The 25,597-nt window shown below is 41.4% G+C and overlaps 1 protein-coding gene across 1 annotated transcript; it reads right to left on the bottom strand.

Moving 5' to 3' along the window:
* Nucleotides 1-1,833: 1,833 nt before the first annotated feature.
* LOC122548778 (basic phospholipase A2 nigroxin A-like) lies at nt 1,834-24,261 on the bottom strand. Its single transcript, XM_087985854.1, has 4 exons — nt 24,221-24,261; nt 20,067-20,259; nt 8,673-8,788; nt 1,834-2,320 (listed from the first exon to the last, which is right to left on the bottom strand). Exons 1-4 carry the CDS (start codon nt 24,258-24,260, stop codon nt 2,187-2,189), a joined length of 483 nt encoding a protein of 160 aa, XP_087841980.1. The 5' UTR covers nt 24,261; the 3' UTR covers nt 1,834-2,186.
* Nucleotides 24,262-25,597: the final 1,336 nt, after the last annotated feature.

Genomic DNA, 25,597 nt, shown 5'->3' with positions numbered 1-25,597 from the left:
ACAGTGTGGGTTCAATCCCCATCACTATCTGAGGTTACTATGAAGGGCTCTCCTTCTCAACCTCTCCCCTAGCCTAAGGTGTGATGGCCCTCAGATTAAGTCACCACTAGGCCATCTCTCTCTAATGAGAGAGCAGCCCTATAGTCAGGTAAGACTATGGCAACTTGACTCCACTCCACTAACAGCCGTCCTTGTTTTGGCTGTAGGAGATTGTGGCATTGTCACTGGGTCAATAGAACAAGGACCTGTGGGAATGCGTGTTCAAATCATACTTTGGCAGGTGGTAAAATTTGAATCAGGTAAATGGATGGAATTAGACAGTGATCATTGTTGTAATAAACTATATAAACTGGAGATTCAGAGAGTCTCCTCCTTCTATGGACTGGCTCTGAGCTGGCTGACCAGAGCCCATATACTGTATACGTGTAAATAAAGCATGACTTGGTGATGGGGTACCAGCCTCTGTGCAGTTTTCTTTCACCTTCACTGCTCCAAATAATTGAAGTTTGTCATTCTTGATAGCCTCTTCAAGATTTTCTTCTGCAAATAAGAATGTTGGAGGCTGAAGACAGACCAAGGCCATTCTAGTCATATGGCATAATGTTAATGGAGTTGTTTGTAATAATAGTAATCAATCTCTCTGAAGTAAATGAGGAGGAACACAAATATGATGTGAGGAAAAACTCCAGAGATTTATGAACCAGAGTGTTCAATGCTGCCAGTTCCTCCTAAGCACATTACACTTACTACACCAAGTCTCAGATTTCTCATGTACTGAAACTTACAATGTCCAATGGTTAAACATTTCCAAGCACAAGTGAAGGTTACTATGGCTGATAATTACTTCCCCTTTTCCTTTTTCAGTCCATGATAGTCAGCAGCAATATCCTTGCCCATGTTTGACCATGAGATTTCATTGTATCCAGGATCTATGTAGAGGATTCCTTCCCAACTATATACCACTGTGCCAGCACCTGTGTTGTATCTGTTCTGTCAGAGATGGGAAAGGTGATGATAATGGTGGTGTCTGGGCCATTGTCTGTAAGGTATGAGCCCATAAGAATGATTAAATCACTCTATTGCTTGACTAATCTGTCTGACAGCTCTCCCAGATTTGGCACCCAGATGTTACTCAGGAGGACTGTACAGTGTTAACAGCTGAATTTGCTAATGTTATTTCTAGTGCTGAGGTGAGTTCCAGGTGATCAGTCCAGTTTTAGATATTTTTTAGATATTCTAGTGGCAGACACAGTGAATTTGTAACAGGGTCACTTCAAAGAAACTTTGTAGCCAATCACATTGCAGTCAGGCTGGGGTCATACATAGGCCAGACTAGGTACGAATGGCAGTTTATCCTTCCCTAAATTATATTTGTGAGACAGATGGGTTTTTATCAACAATCAATCATGGTTTCATGGGCAACATTAGTCTTTTCATTCCAGACATTTATTGAACTTCCACCATCTGTCACAACCGGAATCAAATCGGGGTCCTGAAAACATTAGCTGGGTTTGCTGGAATAACTAGACTAGCAATAATACAACTGTAGCATCACCTCCCCCACCCCATCCATCAATGTTTGGTACTTTAGTGTAATGATGACCTAGTCTATGCCAAACCATGCTATAACATCAGGTAGTGTTTGCTGGAGCAGTCTAGTGATCTTAGTCCATCTCTATCTATGCCATAACATATCGGAGTGCTTGAAGCTGTGGTATACACCCAACGTAGGAAAGTGGTCCCAACAAAGTTGTTGAGCAATGGAATAAAGTGATATAAACAGACTCAAATCACAAACATAATAAATGACCTAGGGCCATAGTATCAGAAGTTTTAATACCTCAATTAATGTTAAATCAATTATCAGTGTCATTTGTATCTGAGCTATACATTTTCTTAATTGAAGAAAACCAGATAAAAGCTTGAGACTCTGTATGAGAAATTAGAAAGAATCGAACAGGGTTTGATGAATCATAAAATAGCAGTTTGTCAATATCCAGTTTGGTTGCGAGGTGTTTCCCAGTCTCTTCTGTTGATTCTCAGTGTGCATGCTGGAATTCCTTTAAAACTTTGTTATTCTTAGAGGTCACTCATCCTCCTGGATCATCTTGTGAGTTTGACAGTCCTCTGACAGCAGTAACTGTTCTCAGTATTTTCATGCCTGTATAGTGTTGGTTGAGCAGTGTTTAGCTACACCTATGGTGCTGTGTGTAACGGACGTATCTGGAGCTGTAGTCATTCTGATGGCTGATGCAGTTTGCAAATCGCCGGTCACATTCACACAGCAGATACTTGCACTTACTGCCTAGGCCTCCTGTGGCTAAGAAAACAAAGAGTTAAGTTGGTGAATGAATACAATTTCAGCCATTTAAGTATGAGTAGGAGACATCACATGACCAGTCAATTATTGTCCAGCAACATTAAGAAATGTATTTCAATATGAAAGACTAGCTAGCCCGACATGAGAAAAGCCTATTCAACATATTAGGTCCATTCTTCCTCTAGTCCATATAGAATCTCCCATTTTGGCATTTGTCTCTAGCCTTTTGATCTCATCTCTTCAAACCCTTATATGGTACATCCACAGACTTGGCTGCCAGTTTAATCTCTGTATTGTTAGGCCGAAAGTACCGAACAGATTCTGGAAGGTCTTATCAAAATGAATATAAGTAGACACGTGCACTTCAATATGAAGCAAATATGTTAGTTTAATCTATATCAGAGACATATGCAAACAAATGATTGAATCCTTAGCTTAAACTACATAATGGACATATATTTGCAATCTGTCATAATATAATATATCATGTATAATCATAATATACATACAGTTCTGAAGAAGGATCACTCGACTTGAAATGTTAACTCTGATTTCTCTCCACAGGTGCTGCCAGACCTGCTGAGCTTTTCCAGCAATCTCTGTTTTTGTTTCTAATTTATATAAACAAAGTGAGTCTCACACTGCCTTATATCTATCAGTGACATTGGCGATGCTGGCACTCAGAACACTAGCTCAGGTTCCACAACACTGGTTTGAACCCCTGCCTGATGGCGAAAAGTCCGATCAGTGCGGCAAGGTCCCTGAGATAAATACTATTCTGGCTCTAAGATTATGTGCTGCATTTCATAATGACTGCAGTCCTTTTCCAACCTTGAAAACAGGCTGAGAAACCAATCCAGGTGGCTCCATGCACAACAGGACAGACAATTCACAGACAGTTCAGTGTCATATAATTACCTCCCAGTCAAAACAGGCCTGTCTTCCATGTAGTATTCTACCTACCTTCAGTTGCTCATTGGTATGAGCAATCACCCTTAATGATTAACCCTTAATTATCTGATTTGAAGATGTCATTTTTATGTCCAATACAACAATCACCCCATTCACAATGTCCACAATCACTACTGTCATGTGGTGGGATGGTTGGAAGAGAGATTAATCGCTCTGGCCAAATAGACAACTAAAATGGCCCATGTGACTTGCCATGTTCCCTTAATTCATCAATGCATCGGTATCAGCCTGCTCCTCATAAAAGGCAAGAGGGAAACTGGCCTGAAAACAGATAAGTGCTGTTCTTTAAATATGCAGATTGTTCCAATGATACCAAGCCAAACCTGTCACCTGAAGTGGAGATAGGGCTAGAAGAGTAACTTGATTTGATCCGGGCTCTACAATGAAAACTTGGATCAACCTATCCTCACTTTCTGACCATTTGATAGAGACTGGTGACAAGAAATGGACAAATGTGCTTCTGCCTGGGATTCAGAGCATCCATTGTGCTGTTTATTAACAACACATTTAGAGACTCCACTCATTCACAAATCTCCTTCCAAATACTGTATTAATTTCTACATTACATCTCAAAGTGCTTCAAGGTGGGCAGAGTTATGTGTGTTGATTAATATTGCATTCCCAGAAGTTTTCCTGAGTTTTATTTCTTCTTTTATGGCAGCTTGGACCTCAATGCCAGTGGTGTTTCCTATTCCTATATTTTGTACTGAATGATAGTTGAAGTCTGCCACATTGCTGTGGGCCCAAAGTGACACATAGGGCTGACCAGGTAAGGATGGCTGATTTTGTTCCTTTAAAGGATATTCATGAACCAAATGGGTTTTTACAACAATCATCATTATCATTGCTGAGAATAACTTTCAATTCCAGATTTTAATTTTTGGAGTTTAAAACTGGTTTAAAATGGTTTAAACTTGATCCCATGTCCCCAGAGTCTTAGCCTAGGCCTCTGGATTACTCGCACATATCCCAGTGCAACCAGGACCAGCCTGAATTATCCAACGGAGGGCAGGAAGGATAGAGTAGGAGCTTGTTAATGGCCTGGGGAGGAATAACCTGTAAGTCAGGAAACCTGAGAACTTGGTGCATATGTAACTGTTGGGTTCAATGCTGTTGCAGTTTCTTTCACATATCGTGGGTGAAAAATCATGGGGCCTGGGTAATCCTTCTCTGAATCTTGTGCATTCCCTTACATTTAGCCGACTGATCACTTTTACAGGCAGAGAATGCTGGCCATCATAGTACTGGCATCAACGCAACAAGAAGCCCTTTTATAAGGCTGTTGCCATCTGCCTTGGTCACTCAGGCAGTTCCCACCTCCCGGTTACATATGAAACCACAAACTGGGCATTAAGTTCACCTCAGACCCACTTACAACATTTACATTTCAAGATCACATTATGTGAGCAAAGCAGATGTGGCACAACGTTGGCACACAGAAACTATCTAAGCTTTATATTCCTTACCCAAAGAAAGTAGGAATTGATAATCTGGAATAAAGTGAAGCTCTGGAGTATTGTTGCATCCTCCATGTTCACTCTGATTTGTAAGCATGCACTGACAACAGTTGCAAATCAGCATTTGGTAGTGACTGTCAGGATGGGTTTCTGGGGACTAATCCATAGAGGACCCTTGCAAAACAAGTGGATGATCAAATCAGGAGTAAACACTGTGGGTTTTTCGGAAGGGTGAGATCAAGTGGGAACCAGTCATTTGATCTCAGCCTGCAATATCCCTGCAACATCCAGTCTCATTCCCAAATGCACAGTTCCTTAAGAGCAGAGGAAATAGATTCAACTTCAATTTCATCTTCAACAAACACAGAAATGTTTGGAGAAACTTGGCAGGTCTGACAGCATCTATGGGAAGAAAACAGAGCTAAAATTTTGAGTCCGGTGACTGTCCTCAGACCACAATCCTTTGTTTTATTGATCTGCTTCACTTCTCTGGGGAAAAATGGTTTCAGCTCACCTCTTGATGAATTTACAGAATATTAAATAAAACTTTGTATTCTTTAGCTCCCTTGTGAAGGCGTAAATCAAGTGTCTGAGCCTTGTTTCAGTGAGTTTGATGCTGACACATGGCATACAAACATATAAAATAGAAGCAGAAGTAGATTGTATGGCCCTTCAAGCCAGCTGCACCATTCAACAAGATCATGACTGATTGTATTCACAATTCCATCTTCCCAATTATCCATGCTAACCATTAATTTCCCTACCGAGCAAGAAAATATCGACCCCCACCTTAAAAATATTCAGTGATTCCACCTCCACCACCTTCTGAAACAGTTCCAAAGTTACACAGCCCTTTGAGAATATGGCAGAATCTAGCCAGCTGTGTCATAAGAACGCGCCCTGTGAGCCCAGTTTGAGTTCTCGAATCAACATGGATTCCTCAGGAATTGAAAAAATGATTTTCTTGAGCAACCCAGGAGAAAAAAAAATCACATAAAATTAATGGACATGAGGAGGAAAGGTCAAATCACTGGTGATTAAAAATTGACTGGCAGTTAAAAACTGGACTGATTGGGCAATGAAAGGTCTAGTGGATCTTCATTCAATGAGGGAAGATGGTCAAGAAACAATCATTACCCATGTGCAGAAAGATGTGGACAATATTCAGGCTTGAGCTCATAAGTAACAAGAAACATTTACTGCACTCAAGTGCCAGGCAATGATCATCTCCTACAAGAGAGAATCTAACCATTGCGTCTCGGTATTCAATGACATTATCATCATTGAATGCCGCACTATCTATATCCTGGGGAATTGCTATTGACTAGAGACTGAACAGGACCAGCAGTATAAACACAATGCTGTCTGGGCTAGGTAACACACCGCCTGACTTCCCACAAGTTGCCCATATTCTACAAGGGATTAGGCGAAGGTGTGATGGAATACTGTCCAATTGTGAGGTCCAAAAATACTCAATAAGAGAATTACCCAGAAAAAAGCAGTGTGCTTGATTGGCAGCACATCCATCTGCACTAATCCTAACCCTAATCCTCCGACACCTTGCTTAATTTCAGCAGTAAGTTGGTGCTGTTATACTCGATCTGAAATAGTTGTACCACTTTGTACACACTGCTATGATAATCATAATCATAGTCGTGATTAAGACCCTTGACGTGAGTAAGACAATGTATTTCTAATCTTCTTGAAAGTCTCCTCAGGCATTCTAATAACCTAAGATCTCCATTGGTCTGTTACTGTGATGACTCTGGCTTCTGGTTTCCTGGCCCTTTAACCAGACTTGCTAACTTAGCCTTAATGTTGACAGAGTTGTCAGCTTATGCCTGGAGTTATGCCCCCTCTGCTGCTGCTGGCATAGCTTTTCTCCATTTGTTTTACATTCTCAAGTTCTTGAGAGGTTACGTTGGATTGAAGCTGTGTTCTAAACTTGATACATCACTTTTTTTTAATCTTCCTTTCCACACAATCTTTGTTGTCCATTTGTCTTGGGAAGAGTTGGGGAAGACACCATTTTGTCAGTTCTGTCACTAAAAATGCGAACTAACTGAGGTAAAAACAGAAATTGATGGGGAAATTCAGCATCGGTGGAGAGAGAACAGAGTCAATGTTTCAGGTCCAGTTAGCTTTCTTCAGAACTGATTGTGGCTCCGAAAAGGATGGTTTATGTGCTGAAGGGCGGGGAGGGGTGTCAACAATTGGGCAGATGAAGGAATGGATAATGTGAGTCTAGGAGAAAGAAAAGCTGTTAAAAGGGATAATTAGTGGGTGAAAATAGGTTGGCCGTGATGAAAGCAGCCCATTCGATGAAAAGGTCTGGAGTGTGGGGATGGGTAAAGGGTCCTGAAGATGGTTACACCCAAAATGCTGACATCTCCACCTCTTGATGCTGCCAGGCTTGCTGCGTTCTTCCAGCCTCCTGCTTGTCTACCTTGGGTAAAGGACATTCCAGAAGGTGTACGGGTCCTAAAATTATTGAACTTGATATTGAGTCCTGTAGGGTCCCCAAGTGGAAAACAAAATGCTGTTCTTCCAGCTTCACTGGTCCAAGACAGAACTGTTGGCCAGGGAACAATGTGGTATGTTGATATGGCAGTTAACATGGGGTCATTTTTGTTGTCAAAACGTAGATGTTTTGCAAAGCAGTCACCAGTCTACACTTTGTCTCCCCAGTGTACACATCATGAGAAGCGAATACAGTAGATTAGATTCAGCAAAGTGCAGGTAAATTGCTACATCATCTGGAAGGCATGTCTGGGGCCTTGAATACTGAGGAGGGAGAAAGTAAACGGGCGGTGTTACACCTACTGTGATTGCAGAGGAAGATGTTGTAGGAGTGTGGGGTGGTGTTGGGAGTGGAGGAAGAGTGGACCAAGGTTGTCCAGAGGGAATGATCCCTGTCGAAGGCTGACAAGGGAGGGGAGGGGAATATGTAACTGGTGGTGGCATCCCGCTGGAGGTTGAGGAAATGAGGGCTAATGATCCTTTGGATCTGAATGCTGGTCGGATGGTAAGTGAGAAACAGGGAATCCTTTCAGTGCTGTGGGAGGGAAGAGAAAGCAGGAGGGCAGAAATGGGTTAGACACAGCTGAGGGCCCTGTCAACCATGGTGATGGGGAATCCTCGACTGGGGGAAAAGGTGGACATTTGTGAGGCTCCCTTGTGGATGGTGGCATTGTCAGAACAGATGCAACAGAGACGGAGGAACTGGGAGAATGGAATAGAGTATTTACAGGAAGCAGGGTTTGAGGATGTGCAATCGAGGTAACTGTGGGAGTCAGTGGGTTTGTAGTGGATATTGGTGACCAGTCTATCCCAGTAATGGAAACAGAGATGTCAAGGAAGGGAAGGGAGTAGTCAGAGATGAACCAGGTGAAGGTGAAAACTAGATGAAAGTTGGAAGTGAATCTGATAAATCTTTACAATTCCGGCCGAGAGAGGGAAGCAGCGCCAATGATGTCATCAATGTACCGGAGAAAATGTTGTGGGAGGGACCCGAGTAGGATTGAGATTTTAGTTTTTCCATCGGCAGATGAGGAATTTTCCTGGGGATGTACAAGAAAGTACACTTAGCACCTTCTTGCAGAATAACATGATACTTTGGCTTCAATTTGCCTAAGACATTGAATAACTTGTAAAATTATAGCTGACACTTTCTCGCATCTTCATTTCTGAAGTACTATATCCACTGTTTCTAAAATACCTCAATGAATAAGGCATTTCCACCCAACAATGAGGTATCCTAATGCTTCAGTTATATCGAGTACCTCACTAGCATTTCGTCCTCTGTGATACACCACAGGATGAAGAGACTATCTTGCAATGACTTTCTGAATGGCTTGGGGGTTAAATCCTTACGGTAATTTATCACTGAGCGAGGAAACGGGTGAGAAAATGAAGAAACATACCACATTGTACTTGCTGCCTTGAAGTACACTGAAAGGAATATCTTGTAAGATATGGGTGGAAGAAACGGCACTGTGAGTTCAGCCTCTCATAACATTTGTCATGTTTCATGCAGCACCTGTCAAACAAACAGACAGACAGAATCAGTGAATCCTCATGGTAAATACAGACACTGTCGTTTGGCAGCTAATAAATCCAGGACCTGCATCAACAATCCAGAAAATTGCAACTTTGTAATCCCTCCATAATAATGTGAGAATTAAAATTCATTTTAAATAACCAAGAAATAAACTGCTGCTATCAGTGAAAGACAAGCAAAGATGATTGAAGCTGTACGGACATAAATAATTCTACAAGGTGATGTACAGTGAAGAAAATGTCAGTGTTTCTGCCATTTGGCCAGAACGGAAAAGCAAGCAATCTCTTCTAGAGGCAAAGTAGAGGGCAGCAGATAAAGAAATTGACTGAGATGATTGACGTAGATACTGACTGTTACAGAATGGTTGCAGATAAGCTACAGGGGTTTTTGAGGATGTTACAGTTCAGAGAAGTATGAAATCCCACGATCGACTGGTAGGAGTGGTTACAAGTTTCAGTATCAACATCAGTCAAAATGACAATTGTGGGGTTGGTGTAAAACTCAGACCAGTCACAGTTGTCTTTCCAGAACAAAATTCAGCCGCCCTCACCTCATGCAACGTATATGTGACTCCAATCTCCAACAGGTTCATCACTAACCAACTTTTCACCATTAGATCAGGATCAGTCTGCTCACTGATGATTACACAATGTTCAGTGCCATTTGGAGTTCCACACATACTGAGATGTGCCAATACACGAGTAGACCTGGATAATAGTTATGCCTAGGAGAAAGTGAGGACTGCAAATGCTGGAGATCAGAGTCTGGAGTGTGGTGCTGGAAAAGCACAGCAGGTCAGGCAGCATCCGAGGAGCAGAAGAATCAATGTTTCAGACATAAGCTCTTCATCAGGGATAGTTATGCCTCAGCTGACAAGTAACATTCATGTCAGGAAAGTGTCAAGCAATGACCGTCTCCAACAAGCAAAAATTTAACCTTGGCCCATTGACATTCAATGACATTACCATCACCGAATCTCTCACTATCAACATCCTGGGTGTTACCATTGACCGAAAGTGAACTTAGCTAGTTATACAAACACAGTAGCCATAACAGCAGGTCAGAGGGTAGGAATATTGTGACCAATAATGCACCTCCTGACTCACCAAAGCCTGTCCACCATCAACAAGGCACAAGTCAGGACTATAATACAACATTCCCCACAACAGGAGTATTGTGTACAGGTAGACAATCCTTTATCCAAAATCCCAAAATCAGAAAAGCTCCAAAGACTGAAGGTTTTTTTGTGAAGTTGTTTTCTCATTAACAAGGTTGTTTGGCGTGCAAACAGTTAACCCAAGTCAACACTCACTCGATGCGTGTCACTCAGATGCGACGTTGCGGGGCAAGGCCCATCACTGGCAGGCCTCGATTCTGTTCCAAGGCCCATTTTACTCAGTGAGTCTGCTGTTCAGTAAGATTTTTTAAAATTTCACCATCAAACTGTCACTTTTTCTGAAATTCGAAAAATTCTGAATTCCGAAAAACAGCTGGTCCCGAGAATTTCGGATAAAGGATTGCGTACCTGTACCATCTACAAGATACATTACAGAAATTTGCAAAGGCTCTTTACACAACATCTTTCAAACTCACAACCACAGCCGTTTGGAAGGACAACACCAACAAATACAAAGGAACAGTACCATCTGCAAGGTTACCTTCAAGGTACAGGCCATCCTGACTTGGAGATAGATCATTGTTGCTCCATTGTCGCTGCAACAAAATCTTTGCTTTCCTTTCCTTGGGTATTTACTTACTTCAAATGGATTGCAGCAATTCAAGAAGGCAGCTCACTACCACCTTCTCAAGGGCAATTACAGATGGGTAATAAATGCTGGCCCAGCAACATTGAAGCCCTCAGACCCCAAATAAATAAAAACAAAATGCAAGAGTTGAAAATATGCTTTGTAAAAGTCTCAATAAAGATTCAGTGTCAAATTGTGTCGTTAGTCATTCTCAGACTCAGTCTAAGAAATAGTCATATAAAACCTATACATTATTTTAATCATTAAACATGTGATTAGTACCTCTTCTTTAGACTCTTTTAAAATGTGCAGATGCAATCCATCTGGAATAGAAGTTTTATTGTCCTTATGTTTGAGTTATTTACTATTTATGTGTTTATTTATTGTAAATGAAACTATTACTATCATATTTGGATGTCATGTGTAAGGGTTGCCCACATTTGAAAGACACAAAATGACCATCAAGGGACAAACAGAATTAAACAGCCTGCTCCAGCATTTAGACACAAAATGGCGGACAAGTAATTAAAACAGAATTAAATGCCTGTTCCAGCATTTAAGTGAAACACAATTATACTTTTGAACAGGGCTACTCTAAGGTGAATGGGAGGCCCTGTACAAACAGCCATCAGAGACAGTTCAATAAGCAGATGTCTGAGGATAGTCACAAGTTGTGTAAACTACAAGTAATTGAGTCTAGCCTCATTAATGAAAGGATGTTGTCCCATTCGGTAACCAGTGTCAGTTAGAACGAGGGGTGTAAATCTCAGTCCATGAGACAGTCAACCTAACTCATCATGCAGTTGTGAAAACAACAACTGAAGTTACTTTGTAGTAATCAGTTGTTTCTTTGAAATTATTCACAATATTAAGAAATAAATTCTAGTTAAAGATTATAGTTACACATACATAACCAAAATATAATAGAAGCATTAGGAGAAAATATTCAAACATAGATGTGAAAGTAGTTTTGGGAAATGCTTTCCTTATCTCTAAAATGATTACTGACATGGCCTGTATGAAGTAGATTATTTGAAACTCATTAGTTAAAGAGTGCTAACAGCAGAAGTAGCTATAAAATTTTACATGCAACTAATTTTATAATATAAATTAATATTGTGAATCTTATAGTAGTTAATTTGAACTAACTGGTCTTGTGTACTTTTTAAATATAGATAGTTCTCCTATAATTGTGGTTGCATTGCCTTGTGACGCCATGTTATAGAAAATTGTACAAGAGAAATAATGGGGTCTATGGGAAAAACAGGGTTGGGGGTGAACCACCAAAAATACCAGTAAAAATCAAAACAAAAATAGTAGTTCACCTAACACAATCAAAAGCAAGTCTAAGTAAATTTTGGCCTGTTGTAACTGACATGTTCTATGGTACTGTATAGTGCAATTCAGCAAGATCTTCAACTAATTATTCTTGGTTGGCATCAATACATTCTCAATACACTACATTCTAGCCAGTCTTTTGATCCCATCCAATGGTAACTAGTCAGACCCCAGAATGAAATCTCCCTTGACTGATTGCCTGCCCCTCTTCCACGGTTACGTTAGAGCCCGGATGTCCTTGGAGAAGGAGCACACGGTGTCCACCAACACCCTAGAGTTGTTCAGGGAGAGGTGGGCGCCGCAGGGAGTGGAGTGCATTATTTCCCCCGCCAACTCTATTTTGATTTAATCCCTGCCCTCCCCTTCACTGTTTGATCATACAGCATTGCCCTTTTGTGAAGGGCACTGCTTGTCACTGGCCACTCGGTGTTTTCCTATCTTCCTGGTGGTGGAAATTGAATAAAGATTCGTGCACCTTGTGTCTCTCACTGTGTCTCACACCTGCACACACACACCATGGGTGCTGGGGAAAAATAAGCACTACTGCAGTTAGGCGGTAGTGTGGGGGTTAACTAAAGAAAAAAAAAGAAAAGATAAAAAAAAAGAAATCTACCTTGATAGATCAAGGATGGAGTGTTAATTTCTTTCACTAAGTATCAGTTTTGTCAAGTTTTTCAGAGGGTTTCACATCATGATGCTTGGGGATGTCTATCACCTTGATTTGCAAAACCCTCCCTGATTTATTACATACCCCACCCTTTGGTGCCCCCCCTCACATATTCTAGCACAATCATACCATGTGCCATTTCCAAAACAGCTCACCACTTCCTGGATATCCCAGAATTGACCAACACCCATAGTGCAGCGCTATCTTTAAAAAGAGATTGTGCACCCAGACAAGAGCTGTCAGTCCGGAGCTCCCCTGCATGGCTCTTGACACTAGCCCTGGGCATGGCAGGCAATGGAAAATTGGTGCCTCTCTTTGTGGGCTAGGACATGGAGAGATGCTGCTGCTGGGGATGGAGTGATGCAGAGGCAGGACATCCTTTTCTCCCAGGCCAACAGAGGATACCATTCTACCGGAGCCATGCCAACCTGGACCAGGGTTATCATCCAAGTCAATGCATTCTCACCCATCCAAAGGAATGTACAGAATGTAGGAAGAATATCAATGACCTTCGCCACTCTGTCAATGCAAGTGCCACCATCTTCTCATTGATACTTCACACTCTCTCTATCCCTGCCACTGTACCCATCGTTTCCTGCAACATCTTCCCCATTCACCCTCATTAACATCTGACCCTGACTAACACTGAATCTCTTCTGTACAGCCTATTCACCCCCCCAGGACATCTCCACTCATGCACCAAAAGTAACAGTGTACCACCCACCTTTCTCTCCCTTGCCCACTATGTTCAGAGTTTCCTGACTCTGACCACCCTGACCTGCTGATTGACCATGTCCAAGCCCCTAGTACTGGTATTTTCTTGCAGTTAGTCACCATGGTTATTAGCCACTGAAACAGATTTACATGATTCTGCAGATATCCTTTATCATCTCAACACATTTTTTTAAATAAAAAGAGAAGAAAGAATGTTTTTAATACAAACATAAAAGCCAAGTTTCTAATTGCTCAACACTGTCATTTTACAGTTAGTCAATTCCAGTGAAGTTCCACTCGTATCTCAACTTTTCCAGGTTTTACAATAATAAATTGCTCCCAGCTTCTTGTCCTCAGGCTGTAGAGATATTTTCATGATGCTTTTCCAAGTCCACTTGCACAAGCAATTCACAATAACTTTGATGAAGCTGTTCATGAGAAAGCACATGAGCTGACTGATCACGTGATGCCGATGCGGAGTCTAGTTCTCCATGCACCGCGACACGTAGTGCTGGGGATGAGACTCGTGTAACAGCGAACGGGAGTTCACTTTATTAAAAAGGTCAGCAATTCATAAATTGCGTTACAGACAAATTGCGTTTAATAAACTTGTATTGTAGGTGAACTACCTGTATATATGATTCGGAGATGCCGGTGTTGGACTGGGGTGTACAAAGTTAAAAATCACACAACACCAGGTTATAGTCCAACAAGTTTAATTGGAAGCACACTAGCTTTCGGAGCGACGCTCCTTCATCAGGTGATTGTGGAGGGCTCGATCGTAACAGAATGTATAGCAAAAGTTTGCAGTGTGATGTAACTGAAATTATACATTGAAGAATTGATTGTCTTTTAAGCCTTTCATCTGTTAGAATACAGTGATAGTTTCACTATCACTGAAAGAAGTGAAACTATCACTGTATTCTAACAGATGAAAGGCTTAACAGACAATCAATTCTTCAATGTATAATTTCAGTTACATCACACTGTAAATTTTTGCTATAAAGTTTGTGTTACGATGGAGCCCTCCACAATCACCTGATGAAGGACCGTCGCTCCGAAAGCTAGTGTGCTTCCAATTAAACCTGTTGGACTATAACCTGGTGTTGTGTGATTTTTAACTTTGTACCTGTATATATAATTGGAACAGTGGGAAAATGTAAGAGGAGTGATAGAGATAGCACATGGAATATAATGATTAACAGAATTCAACCAGTCATAGCGTCACAGAGTCAGAGACTCACAGAGATGTACAGCACAGAAACAGACCCTTCGGTCCAACTCATCCTTGCTGACCAGATATCCTAACCTAATCTAGACCCATTTGCCAACACTTGGCCCATATCCCTCTAAACCCTTCCTATTCATATACCCATCCAGACCTTAGGGATAGGCAAGTCTGGAGCATTACTGAACGACAATGGTCAGTAGCTTTGGAACATGAGTTAATAGGATGCATAGAAAGATCCCAAGGCCTGGCGATTGCAATGTCTGTTAAACACCATGAGATCATGGGAACCTGGTGTTGTCAATAGGAGTGCCCATCCTTGATTAGGTGTTTCACAGGATTGGATGTAAAGAATAAGGGGAAAGACACAGTGACCATGAGTTTTGTGATTATTGAAACACATGATGTGTAAAAATGTTGTACCTAACTGTGAAAATCAGAGTGTGTCATTGACCTCTCTTCTGATCTGAGCCAAAGATTAAGACAACGACTAGGTTCTCATGGCGAGGCCAGATTCAGGGAAGACTTTGGTCCTCTCCCTGTATTAACCGGCTGTTGCTTGAATAAGAATGAAGACTGCCATGTGCCTGAACCCTGCCAGCCTCCTGAGTCTTTGTCCCTGGATGGGCGTTTCGCTCCTGCATCATGTTACCTTGGTAAATACCGAATTAAAATTATCATGTAATATTTTTATTATTTCACTATTTCTGCCTGTGGTTTTATCTTGTGCATTCCTTAATGGCCAGAACAATGTAACAAACATATTTGTAACCCACGTTTCATGTAGCATGTCCATTCTTTGTTTGATTTAGGTGGATTTTACCTTGCAAAGTGGAAGTATTTCTCTGGAGTCTGTACGAAAAAAAAAAATCCTGCATTGATATCATGCTTTTCATAACTTCAGAATGCCCCAAAGCGCTTGATGACAAATCAAGTTCTTTTGAAATGTGGTCATTGTTATGATGTAGGGGAAATTAGGCATTCTTTTTACATGCTGAGCCACGTGGAGTGCCACTTCAGTTTCTGACAGACTACATCCTCAGTGATTGAGAATCCCACATCACGGAATCAGAGAATCCCTACAGTGCAGAAAGAGGCCTACCAGCCCGTGGAGTCTGCACTGAGAAGAGCATCCTCCCCAAACCCATCCCCTTACCCTATCCCCGTTTACCATGATTAACCCTCCTGATTTGCACATCCCTGGATATCAGCAATTTAGCATGGCCTATCCACCTAAATGGATCTTAAATACATATTATACTTCTCTCATGAAGTGACATGGCTCAGAGGTTGCACTCTTGCTTGAGACTCAAGAACCACGGTACAAACATGAGCATGAAAATGTATGTTGCCAGTTCAGCGCAATAATGAGGGAGGTTTGCAGTGTCAGAGGTGCCTTCTTTTGGATGACAAATGAGCCAAGACCTTGCCTGCCCTCCCAGTTGAGCATAAGAAAACATCCCAAAGCTCTAGCAGAAGTGTAAAACTAGAGTTTTCCCATTGCCTTGTCAACATTTATTTCCCCATCAAAACCTAAAATAGATTACTGCCAAAAAAAAAGACACATTTTGTGGAAGATTTTCATTTCACACTCATCAGGGCAATTTGCAAGAATACTAATTCAATTGTGAATTGTCCTGATGAGTACAAACCAAAAGTTCCAATAAAATGTATATGTTTTCAGCAAATTCTGTACTACCAAAAGACAATATAAAATAAGTCAGTTTTTTAAAAAAATTGTTGATTGTGAGAGCTTGCTAATGTAAATTAACCACCATTCTCCAAATTGCAACACTTCAAAAGTGCTTATTTGGCTGTAAAGTGCTTCCAGCGGTCTTGATGTCATGAAAGGTGCTATATAAATATAACTTCTTTATATTCTCGACTTGCTGTGAGTGTAGGGCTGACTTCATTTATCCACCAGATGGAGCTGTCAGCTTAGAACTGGAAGCTTGGTTGGAAAGCTCTGTGAAATCACAGAACTGGGAAGCATTGCCTCTCAAACATCGCACTCCTAGCAGCAACTTCATCCTTCAAAGAGGCACTGTTCATAAGACATTATTGTCTAATATTCTGATGGCCAGGTAATCTTTGGATCGGCCCAGGCTGGAGTTGTGCACTGGGGCCCTGCAAAATCACAGACACAGCATACACTGTGGGAGTTGTCTGGGAAATTAAAGATTTTAATGGGTGATATTCCTGTGTCTCCTTAATGTTGGAGAATTCAGAGACTTCTTCCTTTAAATGGAATATAAAAGTAGGGATAGAAACTAGAAGTAGGAGTAGGCCAATCAACCCTTCCAGCCAGCTCCACCATTCAATGTGGTCATAGCTGAGCCTTCATCTCAATGCCATATTACAACTTGCACCTCGTACCCTTCGATGCCTTTAACATTTAAGTAAAACAACTATCTCTTTCTTAAATATATTCAGTGGCTTGGCCTCCACAGTCTTCTGTGGTGGAGAATTTCATAGATTCGCTCAGCTTTGAATGAAAAAGTATTTCCCCATCTCAGTCCTAAATGGTTTACCCTGTATCCTGAGACTCTGTCCCTTGGTTCTAGACTGCCCCATCAGGGAAAACAATCTCACAGCATCTAGCCGGTTAGAATTTTATACATTTCAATCAGAGATGCTCTCATCCTTCAAAGCTCTAGCGAATACAAGCCAATTGAACCAATCCTTCCTCATGGGACAGTCCTGCTATCCCCAGTATCAGCCTGGCGAACATTTGCTGCATTCCCTCTATGGCAAGTACATTCTTTCTTAGGTAGGGAGACAAAAACTGCATCTAATAGTTCAGGTGTAGTCTCACTGAGCCCCTGTATAACTGCAGTAAGGCATCTCTGATTTTCAAATCCCCTTGCAATGAAGTTCAAAATACCTTTGACCTTCCAAACTGCTTGCAGCACCTGCCTGTCTGCTGTCACTGACTGGTGTGTAAGGACCAGATCAGGCAAGAAAATGGAGTTGCAGATTGTCAGATCAGCTAGGATCTCACTGATTGGCAGAGTAGGTTCAATTGGCTGAAAGGCCTACTTCTACTCCTGCTTTTATTGTCTCATGGCCTGGCTGTCAATGATGTGATGAAATGGTGCAAGGATGCAAAAGGGGCCACAGAAACAGGAATAGGATCCGAGAATTGTAGGGATAGAGGATATTGCAAGAAAAAAAGGGGATATAGAGATTCAAAGACATATATGAGAGTTTTGAGAAGATTTGTAGCTCAGGTTGAGGTTTTGAACGTAAGTTTGCTCGCTGAGCTGAAAGGTTCATTTCCAGACGTTTCATTACCTTACTAGGTAACATCTTCAGTGGGTCTCATGTGAAGCAATGCTGAAAATTCCTGCTTTCTATTTATATGTTTGGGTTTCTTTGGGTTGGTGATGTTATTTCTTGTGGTGATGTTATTTCCTGTGGTGAAGTCATTTCCTGTTCCTTTTCTCAGGGGGTGGTTGATGGGGTCTAACTTGATGTGTTTGTTGATAGATCACCACAGGAAATAACATCACCACAGGAAATGGCATCACCAACCCAAAGAAACCCAAACATATAAATAGAAATCAGGAATTTTCAGCATTGCTTTGCATGAGGCCCACTGAAGATGTCACCTTGTAAGGTAACGAAACACCAGGAAATGAACCTTTCAGCTCAGCGAGCAAACCTACATCCAAAACATACATGAGAATTGAATTTTAAATAGAATTGAGAGATCAAAGGCATATGTAGTTCATTGAGAATAGGAATGATGGGTAAACATTACTCTGTTTTGAATACAGACAGCAATTAGACATTGACACAGGTTTGAAGGTGAGCAGCCAGCTGGGGAGTTATGGAATAGTCAACTGTAACATCAATGAGAGAGCTGAGGTGGTTATTAAGAGGTAGCTTTAGATGGCATTGGTAAAGGAGAGATATGGGGGCAAACTCTCAGATGAGTATGCTGCTAAGATTGGGACCTGTCTTGTTTCACCTGGTGGTACTGGCAGGGGCTTTGGAATTAGGGAATGGAAATTGTGACAACACCTGAAGACAGATGATTTTTCTCTTCTAAGTGTTTCACACAGAGGAAAGAACAGCTCATCCAGAACTGGATATCAGCCAAACAGTTCATCTAGTCATTTATTTTAGTGCAGTTTGTGGTTGTTTTATTTGTGTGCAAATTGGTTGATACGCTTCCTCCATTACAACAATGGCTATACTTCATACAGTCATCATTGACCTGAAATTTTTAAGGATATGGAAAGTGTGATGTAAAAATGTTTTTTTTTAGATTACTTACAGTGTGAAAGCAGGCCCTTCGGCCCAACAAGTCCACACCGACCCTCCGAAGAGCAACCCACCGAGACCCGTTTCCCCTACATTTACCCCTTCATCTAACACTATGAGCAATTTAGCATGGCCATTTCACTTAACCTGCACGTCTTTGGACTGTGGGAGGAAACCAGAGCACCCGGAGGAAACCCACGCAGACACGGAGATAATGTGCAAACTCCACACAGACAGTTGCCTGAGGCGAGAATTGAACCTGGGTCTCTGGCACTGTGAGACAGCAGTGCTAACCACTGTGCCACCATGCCACCCACATTTATGAATGTTTATGAACATTAACCCACTGGCTCCTCATTACAACATCACAATTATCCTTAAATTGTTGGAGTGTCTTTTCCTCAATGATCATTCCCAACACGGTGTTAAATGTCTACTGTGTCAATAATTGGCATTTCTCAATGATTTATCCTTCACAGCTCCGATTTTCTCGCTCATTCTGCTGCCCAGAATGCCTTTGAAATATTGGGTCTTTCTTTCCTGTCCTACTTAGTATCTCAACCTTCTCAAACCCATCCAAGAGTAAGAGGTCAGACTTACACTTTTAACTTATATAAACGTCTAAATCAATGGAATTAGAGGTGTTGTGAAAATGGCAACAAACCAAACTATCCCAGTATCACAGGAGAGAATGATTAGTTTCAGGGTTATATGCCATAATGGATGTAATTAGGGAAGTTGGATTTCAGTTGCAGTTTATTTTGAGAGTAGGTGGTTTCTGTCACTAACATGGGATAATTCCCTCATGGGAGAAGGTGAGGACTGCAGATGCTGGAGATCAGAGTCGAAGAGTGTGGTGTTGGAAAAGTGTAGCAGGTCAGGCAGCATCTGAGTAGCAGGAGAACTAATGTTTCGGGCATAAGCCCTTCATCAGGCCCAAAACGTCGACTCTCCTGCTCCTCAGATGTGCCTGACTGGCTGTGCTTTTCCCGCACCACACTCTTCGATATTTCCCTCATGGTTTCTTCACATCCAAGTGATGTGGGGAGATGGACATCTAACACCCAAACCTACAGATTGTGCGTGCATGGACATTGGATAGATAAAACTGGATTATGAGGACATGACAAGACATGGTGGCTACATGGAAGAGTTATCAAAGATCTGCTGGCATTTTAAAACAGCAGTGTCCTCCAGGTGCTGAGTCAGTGCCATTCAATGGAAGACATCAGAGTCAGAAAGGATGCTTAAAGAAGAAGCAGCAGGTGTCTTGTAAGCTATTAAAGCTGGCACTACCAATCAATCCTGTCTACCGGTTTCCCAGATCCACGGACACCGCACCAGCAGCCGTAGTTAAGGTATCGCCAAGTTATCTGAAAGAAGTTCTTGCCAGTAGCGCAGGACAGCACTTTAGAGAGCTGCCAGATATCACGTCTACGACGCTGGGGCTGTCCGTCCACTTGCAGCATCAACAGGAAGAACATGAGGCCTGTGGAGAAATGGAAGAAGAAGCTGTAAGCCTTCAGCAGAAATTCCCAGAATCCATCTTTCAAGATAGTTTGAGGAATTGCAGAGTTAATCAAAAGTAATCACCATGTGCTTGCTAAAGAATAATGGTACTTCGCAAAGTTATTAAGAACTTTTTAAAGAAGTGTTGAAGGGAATGCACAAGTGTGGACCTTTAGGAGATATTTGATTGGACATGTTCTTTACTCAGCGAGTCGTGAGTTCATGGAATGCCCTGCCAGTAGCAGTGGTGGACTCTCCCTCATTATGGGCATTTAAGCGGGCATTGGATAGGCATATGGAGGATAGTGGGCTAGTGTAGGTTAGGTGGGCTTGGATCGGCGCAACATCGAGGGCCAAAGGGCCTGTACTGCGCTATGTTCTATGTCAGGAAAGCCTTGTTGGAAAGATTTAGGCATTTAGCCCAAGAGAGAATGCAGCAACAGAAAAAGTTGAAGAATGAACAGGAAATCAAGTTGGAATATCAGCCTGTTTAACTCCAGTATTTATTATCAGCAATAGACTAATATAGAGAGAAGTCTGGCAATGATTAATTGGGGCTATATGTAAAAGTGAATCTGGCTGAGTACAACAGCAAGTCACCATAAGAGGGGAAGGGACAGCAAGTAGGAGATAGCTTGCATAATCGTTAACATTATTGATCAGAATTTTAGAGTGTTTAATGTTTATTAAAATTTTAAATCTAGTTAAAAACATTTATTTGTTGCTACGAGTATTGAATTCTGTTTGTAATACTGCTTTACTTTTAAAATGTACCTAATCTCAGGCCACATCTGTTGTAAAAACACAAGAAATAATCTGAAAAAAGATAGGCTTGTTATTATTACTGTGAACTCTTCTGAAATAAACAAGATGACATGGACTGTGTCAGGCACTCATTGTATCTGAAAAATACAAAATCAGAAATTGCTGGAGAAACTCAGCAGATCTGGCAGCATCTGTGGAGAGGAAACAGAGTTACCATTTTGAATTCAGTGATCCTTCTTCAGAACCGTTTTCCCCAAAGCCTCCACATCCTTCCTCTAATGTAGTGACCAGAAATGCACACAATACTCCAAATGTGGCCAACGAAAATATTACACCACTGCAGCATGACTTGCCAATGTTTATACTCAAAGTCCAGATGAAGACAAGTGTGTCATATCCCTTCTTTACCATGTTATCTACTTGTGTTGCACTTTTAGGGAGCGATGGACTTGCACCCCAAGACCCCTCTATATATCAATGCCCCTCAGGGTCCTGCCATTTACTGTATACTTTCCACTTGCACTTGACCTCACAAAATATATCATAGAATCATAGAATCCCTACAGTATGGAAGCAGGCCGTTTGGCTCATTGAGTCCACACCAACCCTCCAAGGAGCATCCCACCCAAACCCAGCACCCTACCCTGTCCCTGTAACTGCACATTCTCCATGGTTAATCCACCTAGCCTGCACATCCTTGAACATTACAGACAATTTAACATGGCCAATCCACATAACCTACACATCTTTGGACTGTGGGAGGAAACCAGACCACCCAGAAGAAACCCAAGCAGACATGGGGGTAATATGTAAACTCCACACTGACAATTGCCCGAGGGTGGAATCAAACCTGTATTTTTCTGTTTGGCGATCAGTGGGAAGTAGTGTGCCTCAGGGATCAGTGTTGAGACTGCAATTGTTTACAATTTACATAGATGATTTAGAGTTGGGGGCCAAAGTTCTCAGATGGCACTAAAATGAATGGTAGAGCAAAGTGTACAGAGGACACTGAAAGTCTGCAGAGGGATCAATATGGGTTAAGTGAGTGGGCAAGGGTCTGGTAGATGGAGTACAATGTTGGTAAATGTGAGGTCATCTGTTTTGGTAGGAATAACAGCAATATGGACTATTATTTAAATGATGAAAAATTACAGAATGCTGCTGTGCAGAGGGACCTGGGTGTCCTTCAATATGAATCACAAAATGTTGGTTTGCAGGTGCAGCAGGTAATGAAGAAGGTGAACGAAACATTATCCTTCATTGCTGGAGGGATGGAGTTTAAAAATAAGAAGGTTATGCCGCACTGTATAGGGTGCTAGAGTACTGTGTACAGTTTTGGTCTCCTTAGTTCAAAAAAGATATACTGGCACTGGACAGGATGCAGAGACAATTCACTAGGTTGATTCCAGAATTGAAAGGATTGGCTAATGATGAGAGATTGAGTCGACTGGGATTTTATTAGAATGGGGAGGATCTTAAAGAAACATTTGAAATTATGAAAGGAATAGATAGGATAGAAGCAGGAAGGTTGTTTCCACTGGTGGGTGAAACTAGAACCAGGGGCATAGCTTCAAAATAAGGAGGAGCAGAATTAGGATTGAGTTGAGGAGGAACTTCTTCACCCAAAGGATTGTGAATTTGTGGAATTCCCTGCCTAGTGAAGCAGTTAAGGCCACACCATTGAATGTTTCTAAAGCAAAGATACATAGATTTTTGAACAGCAAAGGAATTAAGGGTTAAGGTGAGAGGGCGAGTAAGTGGAGCTGAGTCCATGAAAAGATCAGCCATGACCTTATTGTGAATGCCGCAGCAGACTTGAAGGGCCAGATGGCCTACTCCTGCTCCTATTCCTTATGTTCCTGTGTCCCCAGTGCTGTGAGGCAGCAGTGTTAACCATTGATCCATCATGCCTATAACTTTACTGGATGAGCTATCCATGATGTCCTTCTTTAGTGCAGCTGTTATATTCTCCTAAATCAATAATGATTCTCCCAACCTTTTTACATTGTTATTTATCGAAACATCTAAACAATGGAACTTTGAGCTGTCAGTGCTGCCCTTCTCTCAATTAAGTTTCTATCATGTCTAGAATATCATTGTTCCATGTACCATAGCAGGAATTAAGCTCATCTGTCTTACCTGTTATATTCCTTGCAGTGAAATAAATAAACTTCAGCCCACCACTGCTGTCCTGTTCACTAACTTGGCCCTGCTTTGTTCCTCTTATTAGTCTTACTTGACTTAAACTCTACTTTCTTCTCAATCACTCCATATGCTGACCTACTGCTCTGGTTTCCACCAGCTGCCACACTAGTTTAAACCCTCCTGAATGGGATTAGCAAACTTCCCTGCTGGGATATTGTTTCCCAAGTTTAGGTGCAGCCCATCCTTTTTGTACAGATCCCCTCTGCCCTGGAAGTGATCCCAAAGATCTGGATATCTGAAGCTCTCCCTTCTACACCAGCACTTTAGCCACGTAATTGTATTATCTTCCAATTTCTGGCCTCACTTGGACTGGAACAGGGAGTATTCCCAAGATTAGAGAATTTATCCTGAGGATAGACGTACAAATTGAGCTGTCTGTGGCTCATTTGGTAGATTACTTGCCTTTGAATTGTAAGATTCCAGATTCAAGTCCATTCCAGGGTTTGAACAGAATAAATTAATTCTGATGCCCCAGAGCTGAGGGAGAACTGTACTGTCAGAGGTTCTGTCTTTCAGATGATGCATTAAACCAAGAGACCCCATCTGCCTGATTGGTTATTTCAAAGAGGAATGTCTCACTGATATCCTGACCACTATCATTAAAAAAAAGATTATCTGGTTGTTCTCATGTCGTTGTATGTGGGATTACGTGGAGCAAAGATTGGCTGTTGTGTTTCCTACAATATAACAGTGTCTACATGTATATTTCTGGGGCTGTAAATCACTTTGAGGCATCTAGTGATTGTAAAAATGCAAATCTTCTTGCTATCATTAATTAGTTATTTCTATTAGCCCCACCAGTGCTATATAATTGGATTGTAATAAATCTGAACTTAATGCTTTCTAACAATAATCCTTTTCAAACACTAAAATTAACTTGATTTAAATTAATACTTTTTTATTGCTTTGAAATCAGCCCTGAATTATTCTGGATGAATAAAATCTAGGAAATTAAAATGCCTTGTACTCACCAGTGCAAATCTGTAGGGTAGTCCCACGTTTAACCGTCATGTTTGAAAACTCTCTGTTTCTAGCTACAAACTGCCTTTTCCTCCAAACCTCAATAGCTCCATCTGCTTTCTTTTGACGTTTATATCTTGCTTTTCTTTGCTGTAATTACAGTAAATTAGATGCAAAGGTTTACTCACGCTGACACTCCCCAACTCTCCCTTTAAGGATTGATTTTCTTTCTAGGAGAATGTACATTGTGTCAAATAAACTGAAATATTCTCACATTGGTCCAAGCAACTAGGGAAAGCTAAGCATTCATATAACTTCAGATGCACAGGCAGGGTGTGGTCTATCTCCTGATGTACTGTTGGTGGTAGTTTTTAAGTAGAAATAGTACTTGGCAGAAATATTATTTCCACAGATTTATGAATCATTCGCCAAAAACAATAGCAACAACTTCTATTAACATAGATCCTTTAAGTTAGAGAAACATCTTTAGTGACTTCGCAGAAACATAATGAAAAAATTAGGTGTGTCAATCTCACAGTTACAGATGATGGTGAATGGGGAAAAATGTATAGAGCAACCACTGGGGATATTTATCAGAGCACAGCAGTTCTAGCTGTCACACGTGGAAACAGAGCTGAGACATTTAATTGCTCACTAAAACCCATCATGATGAAAATGAAATAAGGATATGGATGTGTTTCATGGAACTCTCATCCCTTGGACTCTTGGACAGGTCAGTAAGGTAAAGTCATCATAGTCCGACCAGACCATAGGGCTGCTCTCTCATTAATCGTTTAACTCTGAGGGTCACCGTGCCTCAGGCAAGGGGAGAGGTTGAGAAGGACAGTCCTTCATGGTAACCTCAGCCAGTACAGGAATTGTACCCACACTGTTGGTGTTATGCTGCACCACAAACCAGTCATCCAGCCAACTGAACTAACTGACACTCAAGTGAAAAATGCTTCCAATGCATTTTCACTTTCCAGGAAATTCAGGCCAATGTATTTTTCATTTGTTGCTCCAACTTGTCAGGAAATTTGGGCCTGAATTTTGAGGCATATTTCAGAGAATACTACCATAGACCAGTTTCTCTCCAGTATGATGTACCATCTGGGCCAAGAACCACAATCTGCTGCTCTGTGCATGACAATGAGAATGGTAACTAACAATCCAGACAGGTGTGCAGATGTTCAAAGACCCCAACACTCAAAGTAAATGGGAATCAGTGTGTGTCAGGATCAACAAACTCTGTAAAAGTCCATCTCCAAATTTCAATCCTGACAATTTTAAGGAAACCCTTTTAATAAAGTGCAGTAAATGGGAAACAGAAAGGGAAACAGACCAGAAGATCACATTAGTTTGTATAATATTGACCTCATTTCCAATGA

Source organism: Chiloscyllium plagiosum, unplaced genomic scaffold (assembly GCF_037043375.1).
Source record: "Chiloscyllium plagiosum isolate Xiang-an unplaced genomic scaffold, Cpla_swu_hap1 HiC_scaffold_4, whole genome shotgun sequence".
Classification (NCBI taxonomy): Eukaryota; Metazoa; Chordata; class Chondrichthyes; order Orectolobiformes; family Hemiscylliidae; genus Chiloscyllium; species Chiloscyllium plagiosum.
Note: the sequence above shows the minus strand (reverse complement) of the source record. Positions and strands in the feature narration are given on the sequence as shown.